The sequence below is a fragment of the Manacus candei genome, unplaced genomic scaffold (genome assembly GCF_025592945.1).
Source record: "Manacus candei isolate 608988 ecotype Guabito, Panama unplaced genomic scaffold, ASM2559294v1 h1tg000014l, whole genome shotgun sequence".
Classification (NCBI taxonomy): Eukaryota; Metazoa; Chordata; class Aves; order Passeriformes; family Pipridae; genus Manacus; species Manacus candei.
Genome location: NW_026138062.1, coordinates 58,497,972 through 58,516,622, shown reverse-complemented (window position 1 = coordinate 58,516,622; position 18,651 = coordinate 58,497,972). Strand labels below are relative to the sequence as shown.

The 18,651-nt window shown below is 47.2% G+C and overlaps 1 protein-coding gene across 6 annotated transcripts in view; it reads right to left on the bottom strand.

Moving 5' to 3' along the window:
* The window catches only part of LSAMP (limbic system associated membrane protein), a 758,996-nt gene that overhangs the window by 8,669 nt on the left and 731,676 nt on the right, over positions 1 to 18,651 (bottom strand). For 4 of the 6 annotated variants that reach the window (XM_051779687.1, XM_051779685.1, XM_051779689.1 and 1 more), the window contains one exon: positions 15,730 to 15,765. The exons of 1 other annotated variant lie outside the window; for it this stretch is intronic. In XM_051779687.1, the coding sequence (XP_051635647.1) occupies positions 15,730 to 15,765 (36 nt within the window). Of the gene's footprint in view, positions 1 to 13,888; positions 13,912 to 15,729; positions 15,766 to 18,651 lie in introns of those variants that run through there. One more of the 6 variants, XM_051779690.1, reaches the window with a different exon arrangement.

The window sequence follows — 18,651 nt, the reverse complement described above, 5'->3', positions numbered from 1 at the left end:
TATAAGCATATACAAACACACATATGTGTGTATGTGCAGTGTTTTACACAGAAGAGGTGCAGGAAAATGCTGAAGTGTGGAGATGGAGATGAGATCTTGTGTTGGAACTGACTGTGCTGTAGAAGACAGAAGTCATGCTTACTACCATGAGAAGCAAATTCTGATATCTAAGGGGTGCCAGAAAAAAAAAAAAAGGCCCTGTTGAGGAGAGCCCTGTGAGACCAAAGTGCAACTTCCCCTCTCACAACCTGCAGAGTTTATCAGGCGAAGACCCTCACTCTACTGTGTGGTGCACGGGTGCCACAGGCATGCTCAGCAGCACGGTCACTATTAAACTTGAGCTGGTGACTGAAAGGCAGCAAATCGAAGAAGGATATCTTCAGAGCCTCTGAAATTCTTCAGCACTTTCATTTGTCTGATTTCTTCCTAATGTAGGCTGTTACTTACTAGATTAGCTGTTTTTGCCCCAATTCTATTCTTACATTATTAAGAAAGTATGTGCTGGACTGTGGGGAAAATTTATATTCCGTCTATGGCTTCTTTTTTCTGCTAGTCCATGCATGTCTTTTGTGGTTTGTCACACAAATCCTACAATACTGGTTTTTTACTGCTTTTTTGGGTGACAGGAATTTATTTCCCCCTCTGAGATCAGGAACACGTTTAAACTCAGCTACTACCCTTACCTGACCTATGTTTCAGAGAAAGCATCTTTCACTGTCAAATAATTGTAGGGAGGCTGTTTGGGACCATTTGCATCCCTTATTGTCAGTTCCAAAACGTGACTCCTCTGGCCCATCAGATAATCAAGAGCACACCGCCAGTCTGTGTTGCCCGCACAAAATCTTCTGCCATCACATTTTTACTATTTGTCTTAAATACTATTTGTTTTAAATAGTATTTGTTTGAACACATACATTGACATTTATGTAACACATACACACATGGCAGCAATCCTCCTCCTTGTCACTTTTCCAGGGGACCCATAGAATCAGAGCAAAAGTATATGCCCTGATGGTGGCTTGCAACTCATATCCAGCACAGTGGAGGCAGAGGGATGTTTGGCCTTGGCTGGGTACTGCTGCCTTGATACATATAAGTGCATAGCTCGGGGTTTGTGAGCTTGGTGGGGGCCAGAGGCATGGCATGGTGTGGCATGGTATGGTAAAGAGATGTCCTTCTGCAACACGTAGGTATAAGAAAGGACACCCAAGGAAACATGGTGTGATGAAGGACTTGGGAGAATGTCAGGCCACTTCTGTTCTGCTAGAGCTTGTGTGTATAAGCTTGAGGGTATCTGACAAGCCAAAACTCCCATCTCCACAGATAAAAAATGGTGCGAGTTACAAAGCGTCATGTTTCCCCACTAAGCTCCTGTGAGTGCCAGTGAGGTGGTGGGGCTGCTACAGACACCTCTTAGGTGCAGTCCTGATCATCTTCTGCACCTCACTTCATGCTAATACCAGCAGCTGTCCGCACCAAGGGGCTGTGTGTACCTGTGCAGGCGTCGGGCAGAGTTTTATGCTGACTGTGAGGCCTGGCATCCAGTGTGGTCCCTGCATGTAACCCCGGGGGCCACGTGTGATCTCTGGGTTTTACAGCAGAACTGCTTTAAGTACATGCCACGGATGATACATTTACTGTCACTTTCCCCAAAAATGGGGAAAGGTTATAGTTCGATCACAAAATAAAATTCTCGAAGGCTTTTGGGGGGCACTAATTGCTCAAGTGTAATAAAGAGTGAAAATGTAAGAATAAAATGAAATATTAATTTCGAGTGAGATTTTGTGCAGAAAATAGCTCCCATTTTCAATTCACTCTATCACTTTCGCCATTCCTTCCCAGACAGAACTTGGGCTTTGACAGCCCACGTTTGCGTGGTGACTTCTCTTTTGTCTCTCCTGCTGTGGGGCGCGTCCCCCTCTGCCGCGGGCACCACGGCACCCACACGGCCACGGGCGAACGTCCAGCCCCGGCAGCGATCACCGCGCTGCCCAACACGCACAGATGAGCGCTCACCCCCATGCCCCGCACCCGCACGCTACCCTCCCGCACGGCTGGCCAGGCACACGCAGCCATGCCCACCCCCACGGCCCCCCCGGCCTGCGAAGGCCGCGCCGCCCCGCCCGCAGCCCCGGAACGCGGTCTCCGGCTCCCCCTGGCGGCCGCCGCCGGAGCCGCCCCGCCCGGTGCCTCCCGCTGAGACCCCCCCCCAAAAAGCCCTCGCTCGGCCCGCCTGCGCCCCCCCTGCTACATCTCCGCCCGCACCGGGGGCTTCGGGGCTGTCCCTGCGCTCTCCCGCTTCGGTAACCTTGAGCCTGTGGCCTGGGCATTTGCTGCAATATCCCGGGCTAATCGCTGCCCGGCCGCAATTGGGAAGCCCTGCCAAGTCCCTGACCACGCAACAGCTTTCAAGGGAGTGTTCTTCCACCACAGACGGGGAAGGAAATTGAGTTTCTGATGATGATGATTATGAGTGAATATGAATATCTAGCAGCTTTTCACAGATAAACTCCCAGGGGACCCAAGACCCTAAATGCTGACCGAGTCAGATTCCATTAAGCAAATCAAGAAGGAGCAGACTGAAAATCAGCAAGGGCAAAATGACTGCACTGCTCTTCCCTGCTTCAAATGTGAGACATTTCGATACCTGGTGCAGATGCAGGTGGAGCCCTACAGTGTCTCATCATGCTGCAACAACCTCACAGGATGCTGTGCCCTATGTTTCCAAGGGTTTATCCGTGCCACATGTTCACCCTGGGTGATCTGCACTGGTGTACACCACAGAATAGCCTTGGCCAAGATTTAGAAAGCTATAGTTCTCTGAGGGCTGAAGAGGACCATGTGGAGCCCCCATCCCACTTCCCTCCTCAAGACCAGGTAACCCTAGCTGCATCCTTAAATTTAACCATGGGAAAAACAGAGCCACGCCACTGACCTTGGTGCTCCTACTCACCTGCATGCGTGTAATGGCCCTGTATACTAGCCCTGCACAGAGAGGCTCCAGGACTCTTTTCCTGACACTTCTGGGAAAACTTCTATGTACTTTTGAGTGAGGATGCAGAAGGGGTGGTGAGGCCCTTAAGCATGGGACTTCAGTGATTTCACCTGGTGCCTCACTCCTGAGGCAAACTCTTCTATGCAGCATGAAGTAGAATTGCTGCATGCTCTCATGTGCAGAGGACTGCAAGCTTGGCTAGCCCAGGTTTCACTAGAGAGGATAGGTATGTATGCTACTATACCATAATTTTCCTGGTATAGCTGTACAGCTTTTGTGTGTGCGCGTGTGTGTGTGAGATGGCTCAAATACTACTCCTACTCCTGTGAAGAGTGTAGGAAAAGATGTAGCAAGAAGAATGGTGGGACTTGGATGAGATGACAGAGGGAGAGGGCAAAAGCAGGGTGCTGCTTCCACTCACAGCAAACCACACTCAGATTGCAAAGCCAAGAGCTGCTGTCTTCCTCAGAAACAGTCTGCCTCTAGGAGAAGCATACCACAAGAAAAGACCTTTGCTGGGTCAGTCCAAAGGTCTTTTCTAACTTTCAGTCCTGTCCCCTGCGGGTGCTGGCTGAGGGTCAGCCAGGAATAGTATATGGCCAGCATGGCATCACACTGGCCTGCCTCTGGTGCTTCAGAGACATCCTGAGCCAGCAGAAGTGCACCCCTTGAGAGATTACATGAACTTGTTTGGTCACTTCTGGACTGCCTGAAAACTTCCATATCCATAATCTCCCTTAGCTCTTTAAGGAGCACAGCAGCAGTCAGCTTCCAGCAATGACATTATGGCCACACATTAAATTTGGGTGCTATGTTCTCCTGTGACTTTAGGACCTTGACATTAACAGGTGGCCTGGCACACCACCTGCTACTAATTGCTACCTGAACTGACTTGATTAAAACTGTCTCAGTCACTCCTTGCTCTGCAGTCTCCTCTGCTGATTACAGGAGAGCCAAGCTAAGAAAACTGCCCAGTGTGGAAAGAATTAGCTGGAGTGTGTTCAGATCTTCCTAGGAAGGGGAGAGATGAGCTTTTTGTCAAGAAAACTGTTAGGAAAGAAACTACCCAGTGTTGAGAGACTGGTGGCCATGGAATGCTCAAGTCCTGAATCAGAGAACTGCAAGTGTCCCCACTACACCTGGGGCACAGCTCTTACTGAGCCTTCAGTGGACGCTGCTTCAGCAGCTGAAAGGCATGTAGTTGTGAGAGGACTCAGTATGATGTCCCACAAGGCCTCAGCAACTGAGACTCCAGTGGTGCATCCTCTGTGGCAGACTAAGACTTGCTAGCTGCAGAAGTCACTGAGAGGGGGGGCAGATTTCTGGGGCCTGATCTTTCTCTCCCTGCCTACAAGACTTGAATTTATAGGGCTACAAGACACTGCAACACACACAGATTCAGCGCCAGTGTCCAAGGTTAGAAGGCTGCTTGGTAGCCCTGTACCTGCCCTACCTCATGGCTAGTGTTGGCCCTTTAAAGCCTACAGTGCCCATTGAAAGTTGGGGACTGCATGAGGAGGTGATAAACACGTAAGTGCATCTGGGAAGAGGCACAAGAAAAGGCTGCTGTGATGAGAGATATAAGAAGGGGGCAATATGGACTGAGGTGATAGGATGAGCCTTGCACTTGTACCAATGTACAGCAGAGGAAACAATGACAGAGAAGGTCTTCAATTGAAATGGCAATACAGGAATGCTCAGCTCAGGACATGGGAGGAGAGCAAGAGGAGGAGATGCTAAGGCAGTGTGAGGACAGTGAAATGCAGGGCTTTATGTAAGCACACAGGTTGGATAGGTAAGGAAAACAGGTCCTGGGAGAAGGGGAGATAAAGGAGGAAATTAAGCCCTGATCAGGCATAGGAAAGCAGGGATAGAGGGAGACAGCTAGAGGGGCTGAGGGTGCTTATCGGAAGAGGGCATTAGTACCAGGACTGCAAAGACAGGCAGCCAGTACCAGCCCGGGGTCAGAACTGCAAAAGAAAAAGTGGGGTTTCCTAAGAACTGTTTATGGATGTGGTGCCCAGTGAAGCTCAAACGCCGACAAGCAGGTAGGAGAAAGGGCAGGAGCAGCGGGTGAAGGAGTGCTGCCAGCGCTGTGGCATCATGCAGGCGAACCGCACTCGCGAACTCCCAGTCTGGCACCTTTCCTTCCCCGGCGGTCTCGGCTGTGCCCCGCAGACACTCAGCAGCAGGTCCGGCCGCTCCCCGCTGGTCCCTCCCTTCCTCCCTCCCTCTCTCCCTCTCTCCTCGCCCGGTCACAACCCGCGAATCCGCCGCTCCTTCCCCGTGAGGTGGCAGCCGAGGGCCACGAAACCCAAATACTGCGGGCGCTCCTCCCTCGCGACTCCAGGCAGCCTCCGGACAGGGCACGGATAACCCCGGGAATAACAGCCGGGGTCAGGGCGGCTCCGCACACCCCCCCGGTAAAACCCCCGGGTACCATCCTGAGGGAAAGGTGCCAGCCCTGCACGCTCCGAGCCACTGCTGCCCCAAGCAACACCCTACGGCCACGTTTATGTGGCACGGAATCCGATCCCTCACCGGCCTGCATCTCTCCACAACCACCATGCATCAGCCTCCCTGGTAACACTCCTTTGGGGGCAGATCTGACCTACTGGTTGATTGTAACCATAAAAACCATGACATCTACCACTATGGCAGCAGAAATTGAGGTTGCAGGGGTAGGTGTTGAAGTTTGTAAGTCATTCTACTTATTATTCTTATGATGGGCCCCTGGCATATGAATGACATGGACCTGTTGGACTGAGTCCAGAGAAGGGCCATGAAGATGCCCAGAGGGCTGGACTACCTCTCCTAAGGACCACCTAAGACAGGCTGAGAGAGTTGGGGTTTTTCAGCCTGGAGAAGAGAAGAGACCTCATTGCAGCCTTCCAGTAGCTAAAAGGGGCTGACGAGCTGAAGAGTGACTTTCTGTAAGGGCATGTAGTTGTAGGAGGTTAAGGTCTTAAACTGAAAGAGGGTACACTTAGATTGTATATAAGGAATAAATTCTTCACTATGAGAATAGTAAGTCATTCACAGAAGCTGTGGATGCCCTATCCCTGGGGGTGTTCAAGGCCAGGTTGGAGGAGACTTTGAGCACTGTGGTCTAGTGGAAAGTGTCCCACGCCACAGCAGGGGACTTGGAACTAGGTGATCTTTAAGGTCCCTTCCAATTCAAGACATTCTATGATTCTACTTTCTCCACACAGATGCTTCTCCTTCTGTCTCCTCACTCCCTCCAGCTTCCTTTTGTAACACCAACAGGCCCTATTAGAGAGGGAGATGGAGGCTGTGGCATGACATGTAACCCTTGCTCAAGAGGCAGATGAGGCCAGATGTGTAAGCAAAGCCACAAGTTCACCAGGTTGCACAGAGACATGTCTCCAAATGTAAGCACCATGATCATCACCATCAGACACTGAACCCGAGACTTTCGAGATTCCTAACACAGGCCTTTAAAAACGGCCATTTGAGTTGCAAGCAGAAAGCAAATACATTCCTGGTCCGAATCCAGAGGGAAAAAATCACCCATCCATCTACATGTTTCACACTCATATTCACCAATACAAAATATTCTACTGGTTCTTGGGTCCCATCATCTGAGTAAACTGAAATGCAGGCAGGAGAAGAGACAGCAGATGGCAGTTTTTCTCATATTTACATTAACAAGACACCAGGGCTTGATGTATCTGTAGTGCTGATGGAGGAGAGCCCACAGAGGAGTTTCAAAGGGTATCAGAGAGCTACTGGTTCCTTGTTTGCTTTGGGGAATCTGCCCTTGGGATCCTGTCAAAGACCATGGGGTAACACCTTGTGTTAGAGGCAATCAGTCCCCATTAGTTTCTGAATGGAAGTGAGCCAGAAAGCAGCATGGGATGGGCTAGGAGAACTTGTCTGTCATGGGAAGGAAGGAGTGATGGTATAACAAGTATAGCCAGCCTGCTGTTTTTCCAAGGTGCTGCTCACACTGACTGGCTTTGGGCTCCATGCTATTGATAGGCTGCCTCTACTTACAGCAAAGACTGGAGTCCTGCTTCTTGAGTGAACAAAACCACCAAAATGAGAGAGGGATGGGAAAAAAAACCCCACCTCTAAAGGAGAAGGCATGAGGGAAAGAGGATGTAGAGGATGTGCGTCATACAGGTGACTCTAGCCTCTCCTTCCCTGGGGCCTGAAGGAGGTCTTAGGGTTTACACTTGCCAGATTCTGAGCAGGAAGTAATTTTTCCTAGTCTGTTGACTCTCCTGCCAAGGCTTCAGAAGATGAAATCTTTATTATCATGGAGGCTTAGAAGGGAGGAATACTGTTAATTCCATTTTCAAGGTCATACTTTGAAAGTTATTAATTTCTTTCTTCCAGGGCTTTGCACTCTACTCTGAGGCTTTAGGGATTACCAGCTTCTACTTACTAGGGTTCATTTGGGGCTTTTTTCTTACTCCTTTCCTGTTCCTCCCCCCTCCTCTTTGAGAAAAAGATACGTTTTTTCCCTCCCTGTTCTCAGTGTTGAAACTACTTTGTTCATTGCCTGCTCGTTCCCCATTGTCACTATCAGTTCTGCTCCTGTAATTAAAACTTGACTGTGACTGCAGTGGCAATAGGCTGGCTTTCCTAGAGGTGGAAGTACCACTGTGTAAACTAGGGAGGATGCCCTCCAGCAACTCTCCAACAAGATTAAGGAAATGTCTCTGGTGTCTATCAATCTTTGCACTCGGTTTAATGTATTTGAGAATTTGCTCATGCTTTTTTGGCACTGAGCAGTTCTTCCCCATGTTTTGGAGCTCATTCATGGTGTACTAAGTACTCATCTATCACACCTTATGTCTGAGAGAAGATTCATTCTGTAATGCAGCTCACTCATCCTTCCCTAAGGTCTAAAGAATATCCCTGAAATTGTATTTCTCAGTGTCTTTCTGAGAAGGTCGTGGTGTTCAAGACTGGATACTTACACCATTTATCCTGAAGCTGGTTTACAGTAATCTTAGTCTAAAATTGAACTGTTATCCTGACCAGTGAGGCTGGTGGTAGCTAGAAGACAACCTACGTTTCAAGGTTACACAGATCTTTCATCATCAAGTCTGTCCCGTGTATATAAAAAAGTGTCAAGTTTTTTTCACAGCTGAAGAAATAGTTCTCCCACTCTTTCCATTTCCCTAGCAACTGGAGATGTAAGAAAAAAAAAACCAAACACAAAAAAACCCAACACTTGGCAAATGACTGATACAAAATCAGATACTTAAAACTGCATAGTCTTCAAATCACTTATTGAAGACTCTCATTCTACAAGCAAAACAACCAAAAAACCCACATAGCGCAGACTTTTTTACAGGCCATAATGGAGAAGATCTGAGCCTTTTCTGCTTTTTACTTTCCTAAAATAAAGCAGTTTCTCCCCTGCTCACCTCTCAAGCACATGTGTAGGGCACAGAAGATCAAAGGTGATGCCAGCACATAACGTGGTGTCTTAACAGAGGACAAACAGCATAGCTCGCCTCATCCAGAGCACACACAGCCCTAGGAAGCAGGTTTGCTAATTGGAGGCTCTGGAACCTCTTGAAAAATTAATGGTTTCATCAGCTTCATGTCTGTTTGTTTATTTACTTTTTCTCTGCTATGGTTTCCTACAAGCTTTGCTGGATATATGGCATGGGAAAGATTTGAGTGGCTGTGGACAGAAATGAAGAGGGGGGGACATACCTAAGGGTGACTGGAGAGCGGAGCAGAAGGAGAACTAAATGGGGGTGGAGAGTGACCAGCATGCTTGTGGTTACTCTGGTACTGAAATCCAGTCATATTGCAGTCTCTGCCCTTCCTACCTTTCTCTAGTACCTGCAGTACAGTGTCCCCCCCAGCCTGTCCTTGTGGTCTTCTTAGGGCTATCACTCCTTTCTGGGTACTCCCTTGCAGTGAGCTTAGCAGAGACCAACCCTTGTCCCCATCCCTCCTTTCCTGGGAGTGGAACAAAATAGGAGGAGGTTTAAGCTAGCCTTTGTCAAAGGCTGCTTCTGAACAATGGGCAGTACAGGAACACTCATAGGAACACTCTTAACAAGCCTGTGTGCTCCTTTCAGCATTTCAATGAGTTAGAGATATCATGAGAATCAAGCTGGGCCCACAGGCTGGTGTATGTCCTTAAAGTGTGGGGTCTAAGTAAATATTGCTTTGTGTTCTCATCAATGTATGGGTATGTCTGTGTGTTTGTAATTCCAGAGTGAGACTCCTGGTCACCTTAACACCCTAACAGTGCAAGCATGATTTTAATACCTGGTCCAGGCCTGGGAAAAGCCAGAGCAGAAAGCCATTGTGGCTCCCCACAACCCGTTCCCAGACCAGTAATTAAACAGGGAAAGTTAATACAGCTTACACAGGCAGCTGAGCAGGCCTTCAGCTGGGTGAGTTGGAGGAATGGAAAAGATGCTGGAAGCTACTCCTGTTCCTCCTTTAGATGTTCCAGGGTGCCTGGAAATTGCTTGGTGGCTATGGGATGTGCGTGCATAGGGTGCCTGTGGTGATCTGGCTTAGGAGTGTAAGCACGGATCACTGTGCCTGCGTACCTGCAACACCTGCCACAGAGGCTGCCTGACTGGACCTCGCTGGAGCTATGCTGGTTATAGCACATCCTTCTCCACGGCCTGACCCCGTGCTCCTGTCCATGCATCCACTCCCCAAACTGCAGAGGGACATGCAGGCAATGCTGGGGAAGGGCCAAGTGCAATTCTCCTTTGCCCAGCTTGCCACGAGGCCTCTCCCTTTTGCAGGGGAGTTCTGCTGTCAGACCAGCTGTCACATGGAAGGGAAGGCCTACCAGGAGTGCTGTGTTTTTTCTGCAGGCCTGATTTCTTTGGAATGGTTGGGTTTTTTCCCCATGCATCCCCTCCCTCCCAAATCCCACACCTCCCTTCTCCTTTCTGGTTGTTTTTGTTTTTACAGAGAGCGCTTAGACAGCTGTATTAATCATGCAAGCCCAGCCATGTGTAATGTGCTTTATCAACAGCAGTGCAGACACTGAATGGCAACTGGTTCACAAGCAGGCCCGGTGCACTGCCTGAGCTGGGAAGATAAACCTGCTGCTTCCCAAACCAACTTACCGTCATGTGTTAGTGAATGGAGAGACTGTTCACTTAGGACAATAACCAGAGGGGAGGCCAACTTGTTAGGAAAATTCTTGAGTGGTTTACACTGGAAATGGAAAGGGGGGGGGAGGAGGATGAAGGTGGAAATTACTCTTTGATTATTTTCTCACAGGGGCTGGAGGAGTTTTTGTGTGTGTGTAAGGATTAAATCAAGACAACAGTGGCTGTTCTCCATCCTCCTCCTCACTGCCCTCCACACTTGGGTTCCAGTCAGCCTGTATGGCAGCTCAACATGAGAAATAAGAAGAGCAAGGATTTAGGTACACCTGCTGTGCCGTGGGGATAAGTTGCCTTCAACATGTCTAAGGAGGAAGGTCCAGTTGATGACTTCAAAAGCTCATCCAACATACAGATGATATCAGACTGTGAGTGTCCTCTGGTCTGGGAATATCTGGCTCAGGAGGGTTATAGCCTGCCTGAGCTCTGTTCTGCAGGGTAATCTGTCCATGCTACAATGCTGACACTGTAAGTGTCCTTATCTGACAACTGATTTTCCACAGCAGTCGCTCTTCCATGGGTTTGTTTCTAATCTTTGCAGTTCAGTTGTGTGTTTTCTCCCCCACTGGTTCCACCCAACCTCTACTCTCCCACCTGACTGCTGTGCCCTGACCTCTCTTCCATAGGGTTGTTCTGTGTTGATGCAAAGCCACACCAGTGACTACACAGACCTTGAAATGCCTTCCCACTGCAAGGGCCCAGCTGGGAGGAATATCTTTCTGGGACTTCTAATCTCAGTTCCTACCCTCTGCTGGTGCTCTTCCTCATTCACTGGATCCTCCACAGCGCTGCTACAATGCAAATATATGCAACCCAAGGCTCATTTTGGAATAAATCAATCTAAATTAAAATTAATGAACAAAAAGTACAGAAACAGATCAAGCAATAAAGCCATTTCTCTTTCTTTCCCCCTGTGTTTCTCTTTTTTCTTTCAGAAAGCTCATTTCTTTTCTCTACACTTTTTTTTTTGGGGGGGGGAGAAGAAGCAGACTGGTTTTTAATTTTTTTAAAGCAATCTCAACAAACAGAAGCTGTCTGTTGCTATTCAGAAAAACCCACCAGGCAATGTTGGTAGCTGTAGTAACAAATAATTCTTGGCATTTCTATTTTCCCTAAGATGCTGTTTCTGGCTACATCTATACTACCCCCTCTTGGAAGACACAATCATCACCATTGACTTTGATATTATTCACTTTAAACCACACAGTCAAAATAAAATACAGTGCTATCCCTTGCCTGGTACCTATAAAATAGCAAGAAGCAATTAATATTATATTGGCTGCCTGCCTTCACCCTGTCTTGTCCTTCCTCTTCCCTTGGCCTGAAACCCCCACAGGCCTGGCACCCAGTGGGCAGCACTGGCAGGGACAGACACTGACTGATCAGCAAGAGAAGCTTGGTCTGTCTGAGCGTCCACTCTGCAGAGCCAATCCCTTCTGCACTCCCTAAATGGAGAATGAGTTCTTTGGAAAACCAGGCTGGAACCACCAGTGAGAAGCAAGGAGAACCATGAGTTGTGCTTCCCGCCCAGGATCATGGGTGTTATCAGCTGCCAAAGTGAGGCATGCTCTGAGTAGTCAGGCACACATTACTGTGGAGTGACCAGAACAGCTGAACTGTGGCCCTCAAATGCCTTAGAATTTATGGAAATACCAGATTTGCACATGGCTCCAAATATGCCCTCCTGTGCTTGGTCCCTATGACCATTATTTTCCCCTGCTCTTTATTTTTTTCCTCTATTTCTCTGTCAGGATCACAATCAGGCAGGATTGTCTATTTTGGCCTGTTCATGCTATGGCTTCCCCAGCTCTGCCAACTAGTTTGTTTCAAAGGCTTGAAGGCTTGGATTTTCACTGACCCTTTCTTGGAGCTCAGATGAGGAAGCACCATCCGGCCTCAGTGAAGAGAACTCCAGAGATGGATGGGTTCTTTAGCTGATTGTATTGGGAGGGCTGGATTCTGCAGGCTGTTCCCACACCACTACCTAGTCAGCAAACCCCCATAACATGTTAATCCTTTACAGTCTGTAGTCTCTGTTGTAAACCCTCATGCTTCTCTCCTTAGCTTTGAAATACTCAGATGTTCATCTTTTGACCAAAGCAGACCCCGCTGACACAAGAGCTGCAGGCTCAGCAGAACTGGCAGGGTCATGCACTAGAGAAAGCAAAAGGGGAGCAGGGATGGGTGGAGGTCACCACTGCAACAGATGAGCTTTCTTCTCCACAGCCAGGACCTCCATAAAGAGGAAAGAGGACTGAGAGAGTATTAGAAAGAAAGATGCTCTCTGGTCATCAAACTCAAATGAACATCTCTCTCCCCCAGCTCCCACCCACCTGATGAAGGCATTAGTGACAGTACAGGCTACATGGGCTACAGCTAATGGAGACTATCTACAATCTACAGCCATACAGGGTCATTCTCCGGTCAGTGCACGTTTTGGCAGAAAGACAGAACTGGTCATTCTCCTTTTCCCTCCCCCTTCACTAATTGCTAACATACTACTGCTATAAATCTTTTGTCAACCAGTTGATGGCCATGACTTTGTCTGTTCAGGCCCCAAAGACTGACACGCTTGTTGCCCTTGAGCAGCTCTGGATGTGCTCCTTTCTGGGAAACAGCACATCTCCCTTGCAGAGCTCCCAGGGCATCAAGCTAACCATGCTGAGAAAGCCTCTAGTTAGCCTGTGGTAAGCCCTCATCACAAAACTCCTGTGAGGAAGACTCACAGGTTTTGAAACCCATTAGTCTGGCTAAGCCATTCTGATGTGGACACTAGGTGATATTCACAGGGGAGGGACTCTATGCTCAAAGGGCTGAGGACAAGGGACAATGGAGGACAAAGATGGAGCTAGTGCTATAATTGTATCAGAACCCTTAGTGCTTCAACAGTGACCACACTTGCTCTGTCATTGGCAGATCTGATGGGGAATGAGCAAATTCTCCTTTTCAAGAAGAAAAACCCTTTTGAAAAGGCACCTGATGATGCAGTAAGGCCTCTGCTTTGTGACAGCCAGGTCTTGTGTCAGCCCATTAAAACATGATGTTACAATGCAGACACGAAGATGTGGCATCATCGCAGAAGACATTTCAAGGCATTTGAAGTGCCTGGCTGCAAAATTAAGAGGGCTGGAAAAATTACCGAAGGACAATTCAGTTGAGAGCTGAATCAGCTGGGCTCCACCAGCCTTTTAGGAAACTACCTCATCAAATTCAAGTCCCATTTGTTTAGTTGAATGGGCTGCTTCTGAGTCTCCAGCCTGCCTGAAAGCAAGATATTTCCACAGCAGCTAGCTAATGATAGCTGCTTCATCTCAAAACATCTTCCTTTTAAATTAATGCTCAAAGCCTCACAGGGCAGGGAAGTGTTACTGAGGATTAAGAGAAGTGGAAATTAAGGGAAAAAGAGAAAGAAGGCTGTGAATTTGGTCATTGAGGAGATGCTTATTTGAGAGCTGTGGACTACATCTCAGAACATCAACTCATAGGGAGGAAAAAGTCTAACAAGAAAATGTTATGCCCAAGGTTTCTTTGAAGGTGAAAAGCAAAGTAAAAGCACATGTTGAGATAAGCACCAGTATCTGTGCTGACGGCCCACACTGCAGAAGCTGGTAGGGGCTTTCAGAAAACAGGTTGAGAGTATTTAAACTCTACTTTCCCCCTCTGCAAAATCCTCTAAGTGTGTCCTGGATCACTGGAGATATACCGTCATTTGGCACCACAAATTCCTGGAGACTCCTCACAGAACTGATGTCGCACCAGGATGTCCTTCAAGATGATCTCAGGAGACTGGGGAGCAGTAAAAAAATAACAGCTTCAAAGAGAGAGAGGGTAGTGTTTTAAAGGATAGACTAAAGCTGTGCAGGATGGCCTTGGCAACTTGATTAGGAGGTGTATTTGTAATGGGAATCCTGGCCTTGCTTACTCACAGATTTTGCTTTATCATTTAGGTTAATAGGATACTAATTCAAAACCAGCTGTAAACAGGACTGCCTATGAAAAAAATTAACACTGCCTGCCTGTGGAATTTAAGGATATATAATAAAAATAATCATAAAACCAAAGAACCCTGGGTTTTTCATCAGACAAAAATATTTGTCATTGAAAATTCTGCTTAAAAAAATAGCACCTAAAATTGGAATACTCCTCAAAACCTTATATCCTAAACAGCCTCAGCAACTTTAATTTCATATCCCAGCACAAGTTTCATTTGCAATACATATAATAATGGTGTTTAATTGGATTTATTTTTCCACACTAGGTTCCCAATGGCCTACTTTACTCCTTTCCTCAGCTCCTTGAATGTTATTTACAAATCACTCTCTGGGATTTAATTTTAATGGTAGCCTAATTTCTACCTCTCCCCTCATTTTTTTTTTGTAGGTACTTTTCTTTAATTGTATTTGTGGATTTGCCTTTTAAATAGGCAGTTGTGACTACATCCTGAACCTGAATAAGTTGCCAAGAGCAGAGCTTGATTTGAAAACAGCAGAGTGGTTAAATGGAGCTGGTGTAACACCCAGCATTTATTGTTCTTTGTATGGCAGTACCTGCAGGTGCTTTGTTCAAGCAGGTGCTCTTTTGCAAAACAACGTGGGTTCCTAATAACACTATACCCCAAAGCTCTGCGCAGACATTAACAATTTAGGTCTCTGAGCATCCCATGAGTTGAGTGCATCTTCATCATATGGCAGTAAAACAAAGATACTGAGGGGCTCTAGGCCAAGATTTTTTTAAGTGAACGCAGGGACTTGCTGTCTTACTGTTGATTTAGTTTCAAACACCACTTTCAAATGCCGCAGCCTGCTTTCTGGAAATGCCTGGTCTCTGCGCTTTATCAGAATCTCAAGGTCACAACCAAGCCCCAAGTGTCATGTGGATGTTGGGGCAACAATGCCAGGACCTGAGGCATGACTGGGCAGCACAGACACAACATCCAGACTCTGTTTTCTGGTGGGAAAAACACACAGACTCTGTTTTGCCTTCACACCTTCTTCCCTTGGAATAAAGCAGACAGTAACACCTCACCATGCCTCTTTACATGCTCTCTGCATCAAATGCAGGACTACGTGACAGGCAGACTTGGAGGAGTGTGACAAAAGATTCAGAAAACAATGTGTTTTCCTGTGGATGCAGTTGCATCTAGTTGCACAACTAGAATGAAAAAACCTTCTGGCAGCATTTTCAGTTTTAGCTTTTCACTTGTCCCTTCTACTGTCTCTGCAAAATTTTAGCTCTGCTTATGCTTTTGATCCAAATCTGAACAAGTGGGCAAAGACAGCTTAGGATGGAAATATATATTACGTGTAGGTCTGCAGACAAATTGAACCTCACTGAAAACTGTCCAGGCCTGCATGACAACACAATGTCACTGCTCAAAGCTTGGCTAAAGGTTGGTTGTTGCTGTTCCATTGATTGTTTTTTCAAAAAGAGAGGGGGAAAGAGGAAGGTGAGCAGAAAAGACAAAATGACATGTAAATGAAAAGGGAAAGCCCTTATTTTCCTGCATTTCTGAGCCGTTTTGCCCATCACTAACTCTGAGCACTTGTCAGGATGACGGAGAATGACCCGGCTAAAGAGCTACTTCAACATAAAACATATACTGACCTGGAAAAGGATTGGGGAGTGTGGGTAAAACTCGTTCTAAGGGGGGAAAAAAAACAATAAGCAACATGCAGGAGAAAAGGACAAGCCACTTTTCACACCAAGCAAGCAGCAGATACAAACCTGATGGAGTTGTCCATCCCCAAATTAGATGAACTAGAATAGGTTTCATATACTGAGCATTTTGCTAGCAACACGCCTAATACACATCAACAACCCCTGGGACTGGGAGTCAGAGAGAAGTCATTTGAAAAACTAAACAAATAACAGCCACACAGCAAGAGGGATTAAGCATCTGCAGTGAAGGTAATTGGAGTTGATGGGCCATATCTTCCCTCTGACTTTCAAGACCACTCATGTCATCATTCTACAATTCTTCTTAGCTACACCTCTTTCTGGAAGCTAGTCTTGGAAGAGAGGTGCGTTGTGGAAGCCCTCCATGGGTAGTTGCTGCCTCCCCAGAACCTTCTCCACAATGGATTTCTTCCCAGTGACAGGTCCCCTGAGGATCTGTGCATGGGAGCAATCACCGTGCAGAATCCTTCTTTAGAGTTTTGTTCCTCAGAAAGGAACAGAGTTTTTGCACTCATCATAATCCAGTTGTACCCAGAACCTGCTGTCTTGTTTATAGGGTTTTTACAACGTGTCCTCATTATATGTCACAGCAGGACTTTGTTGTACGTCACTGCTGACTTCACAGTTAGCTTCTTCCACGAAAGGATCCCAAAAGAATTGCAGTATCAGAGACTTGAGTCTGAGGCTAACAGTATTAGTAGTCTGAGGCTAACAGTAGTGTTAATTCTGCTTCACAGATGGTGCAGTTGATGCACAGAGCAAGGAAGCAATTTACCCACGGTCAAATGCTGAACTGTTGGCAGAGCCAGGCATAGAACCAAGAATACAAGGTCCCCAGGCTTGACTCTGATTGCTGGGTCTCCTTTCATTGCCTTCAGAACTTGCTGGATGCCTTGTACTGACTGAGACAAGTTCCTGCTCATGGACTGATCCATAGGTACACACACATTTAGCTGCAACAGATGGTAGGCCTGGGACAATGAGTGGTCTTCTGGCTTACCTGCTAAGATCACTGCTGATGGACATAGAGCTTGGCAGGATACGTCAGTAGTCCACTCTCATTCTCTGATCAACCCAGGCCCAGCTATTTGGAGGCTAATGCTCTTTATATTGTATCCTTGGTGCAAAGAGTAAGTTTCTGCCTCGCTGGAGCCCATAAGGATGTAGCAGGTCAGGCCGATCCCTGTGACACCGGCAGAACTTCTGCCCTCGTGGTGGTAATGGAGTTGTTTGAATCCGCAGCAGGCACAGGGGAGATCAAATACAAGTCTAGCCTGGATCTCTGTGTTTATGTAGCAACAGGGGACTATTGTTCTGCGAAAGCAGGCTGTTGTGCTGACAAGACTTCCTTGTTATTTAGTTTGGTTAAATAACTCAACTCCCCTTTACCTTCTTCCTGCACAGCAGGCTACAGGCTGCACAGCATAAGCAGTTAAAGCAAAGCACTACGGCCTCATTATCATGCTGCTTTCTATTCAAGGACTCTACCTCTATTCCCCTCACCCGCTGTGTGCTGCTTTTATTGCTCCACCCTGGCTCATTAGCAGTGTCTCAGCCTTGCCCTGTCTGACTGTCACCCCAAACCACTTTCCCTGTCTCCTGAGTCTCCCCGTAAGTGACAGCTGGGGGGAAGACACAGGGTTTGCACTAAGAACCACTAAGAGGGATTTCAGCTCCAGTTAACACTCCAAACCCTCACAGCAACCACTGTAAGCAAATGGTCAGGCACAACGAAGTGTGGGCAGAGAGTTAGAAGGAGGGGTGTCAGCCCGCGCACACAGCCAGTGCTTGTGCCAGGACACTAATGAATAATGACAAGTTAGAGGCCAGTGCCAGCTCACTTTAGGAACGTGCCCCTCTGCAATCAAACCAGCTGGACTTCACCTGAAGCCTCTCGAGGAGGCAGGGGTGGGATCCCGCTTGCTGCTGCTTCTAGTTGGTATCGGCCATGCCAGCAGCTGCTTCACCTCCGTGTTTTCTAGTTCCCCAAAGGATGCAGATGATATGGCATCTGCTGAGGTGGCAGTCTCCTATAACTGAGACAACTTAGCCAGCAGGACTGCATCAGGATGTGCAACACTGCTCTGTTGTCTCCTGTTTCATCCTATGGGAAGGGAGGCAGAAGTCACTAATTTGGAAAAGCTTTCATTTCTTTTCTCTGCCTTGCTAGAATGCACCTGCTTCTGTGTGCCTGTGGCAGAGGTGTGTGGGCTTGCTTATACATCATACAGGTGCATGCCTATGTATACATACTCACCTGCACATAAACCTATGTATCTGTGTTCCTACAACAAATGTGTATCTGCTGTATATTTATATATACTTATATAGAAACATACACTTCTGGGTAGCATGGGTTAAGATACAAATGGTGACTTTTACTCATAATGCTTTTCATAGCACTCTGTTAGATGAGTAAAACAAAAAGAAAACATGATCCCTACCTCCTAATACACCTGGAGGTAAAACCCTTTCCCTTCAGTTGTGACATCACTTTTCACCTCTGTTGCTCTGTAATGGCAGCCCTGGCTTTGCCTCTCTATTAGGTAATTTTCACAGAGATGTGTGTTACTGCCCCTTTCTTAGGTCTCATCATATTTTGTGCTTGGGGCTTACAAACACCCCTAGGCTCTACAGAGATGAACTGACCTACTGGATCATCACTGCTGCAAAACATGGTCCTGCCTCCTAACTCCTCACACCCACAGATGCATGATACAGCTTTCTCTCTTGCATGGGCTTTGGTGCTTGTTAAGCCTGTCCATGAAATAATTCAGCTCAGAACAACAAAAGAAAACATTTGGGAGCATTCTGGGGAGGTGAGCAGTAAAGCTCAGTTACCTTTTCACT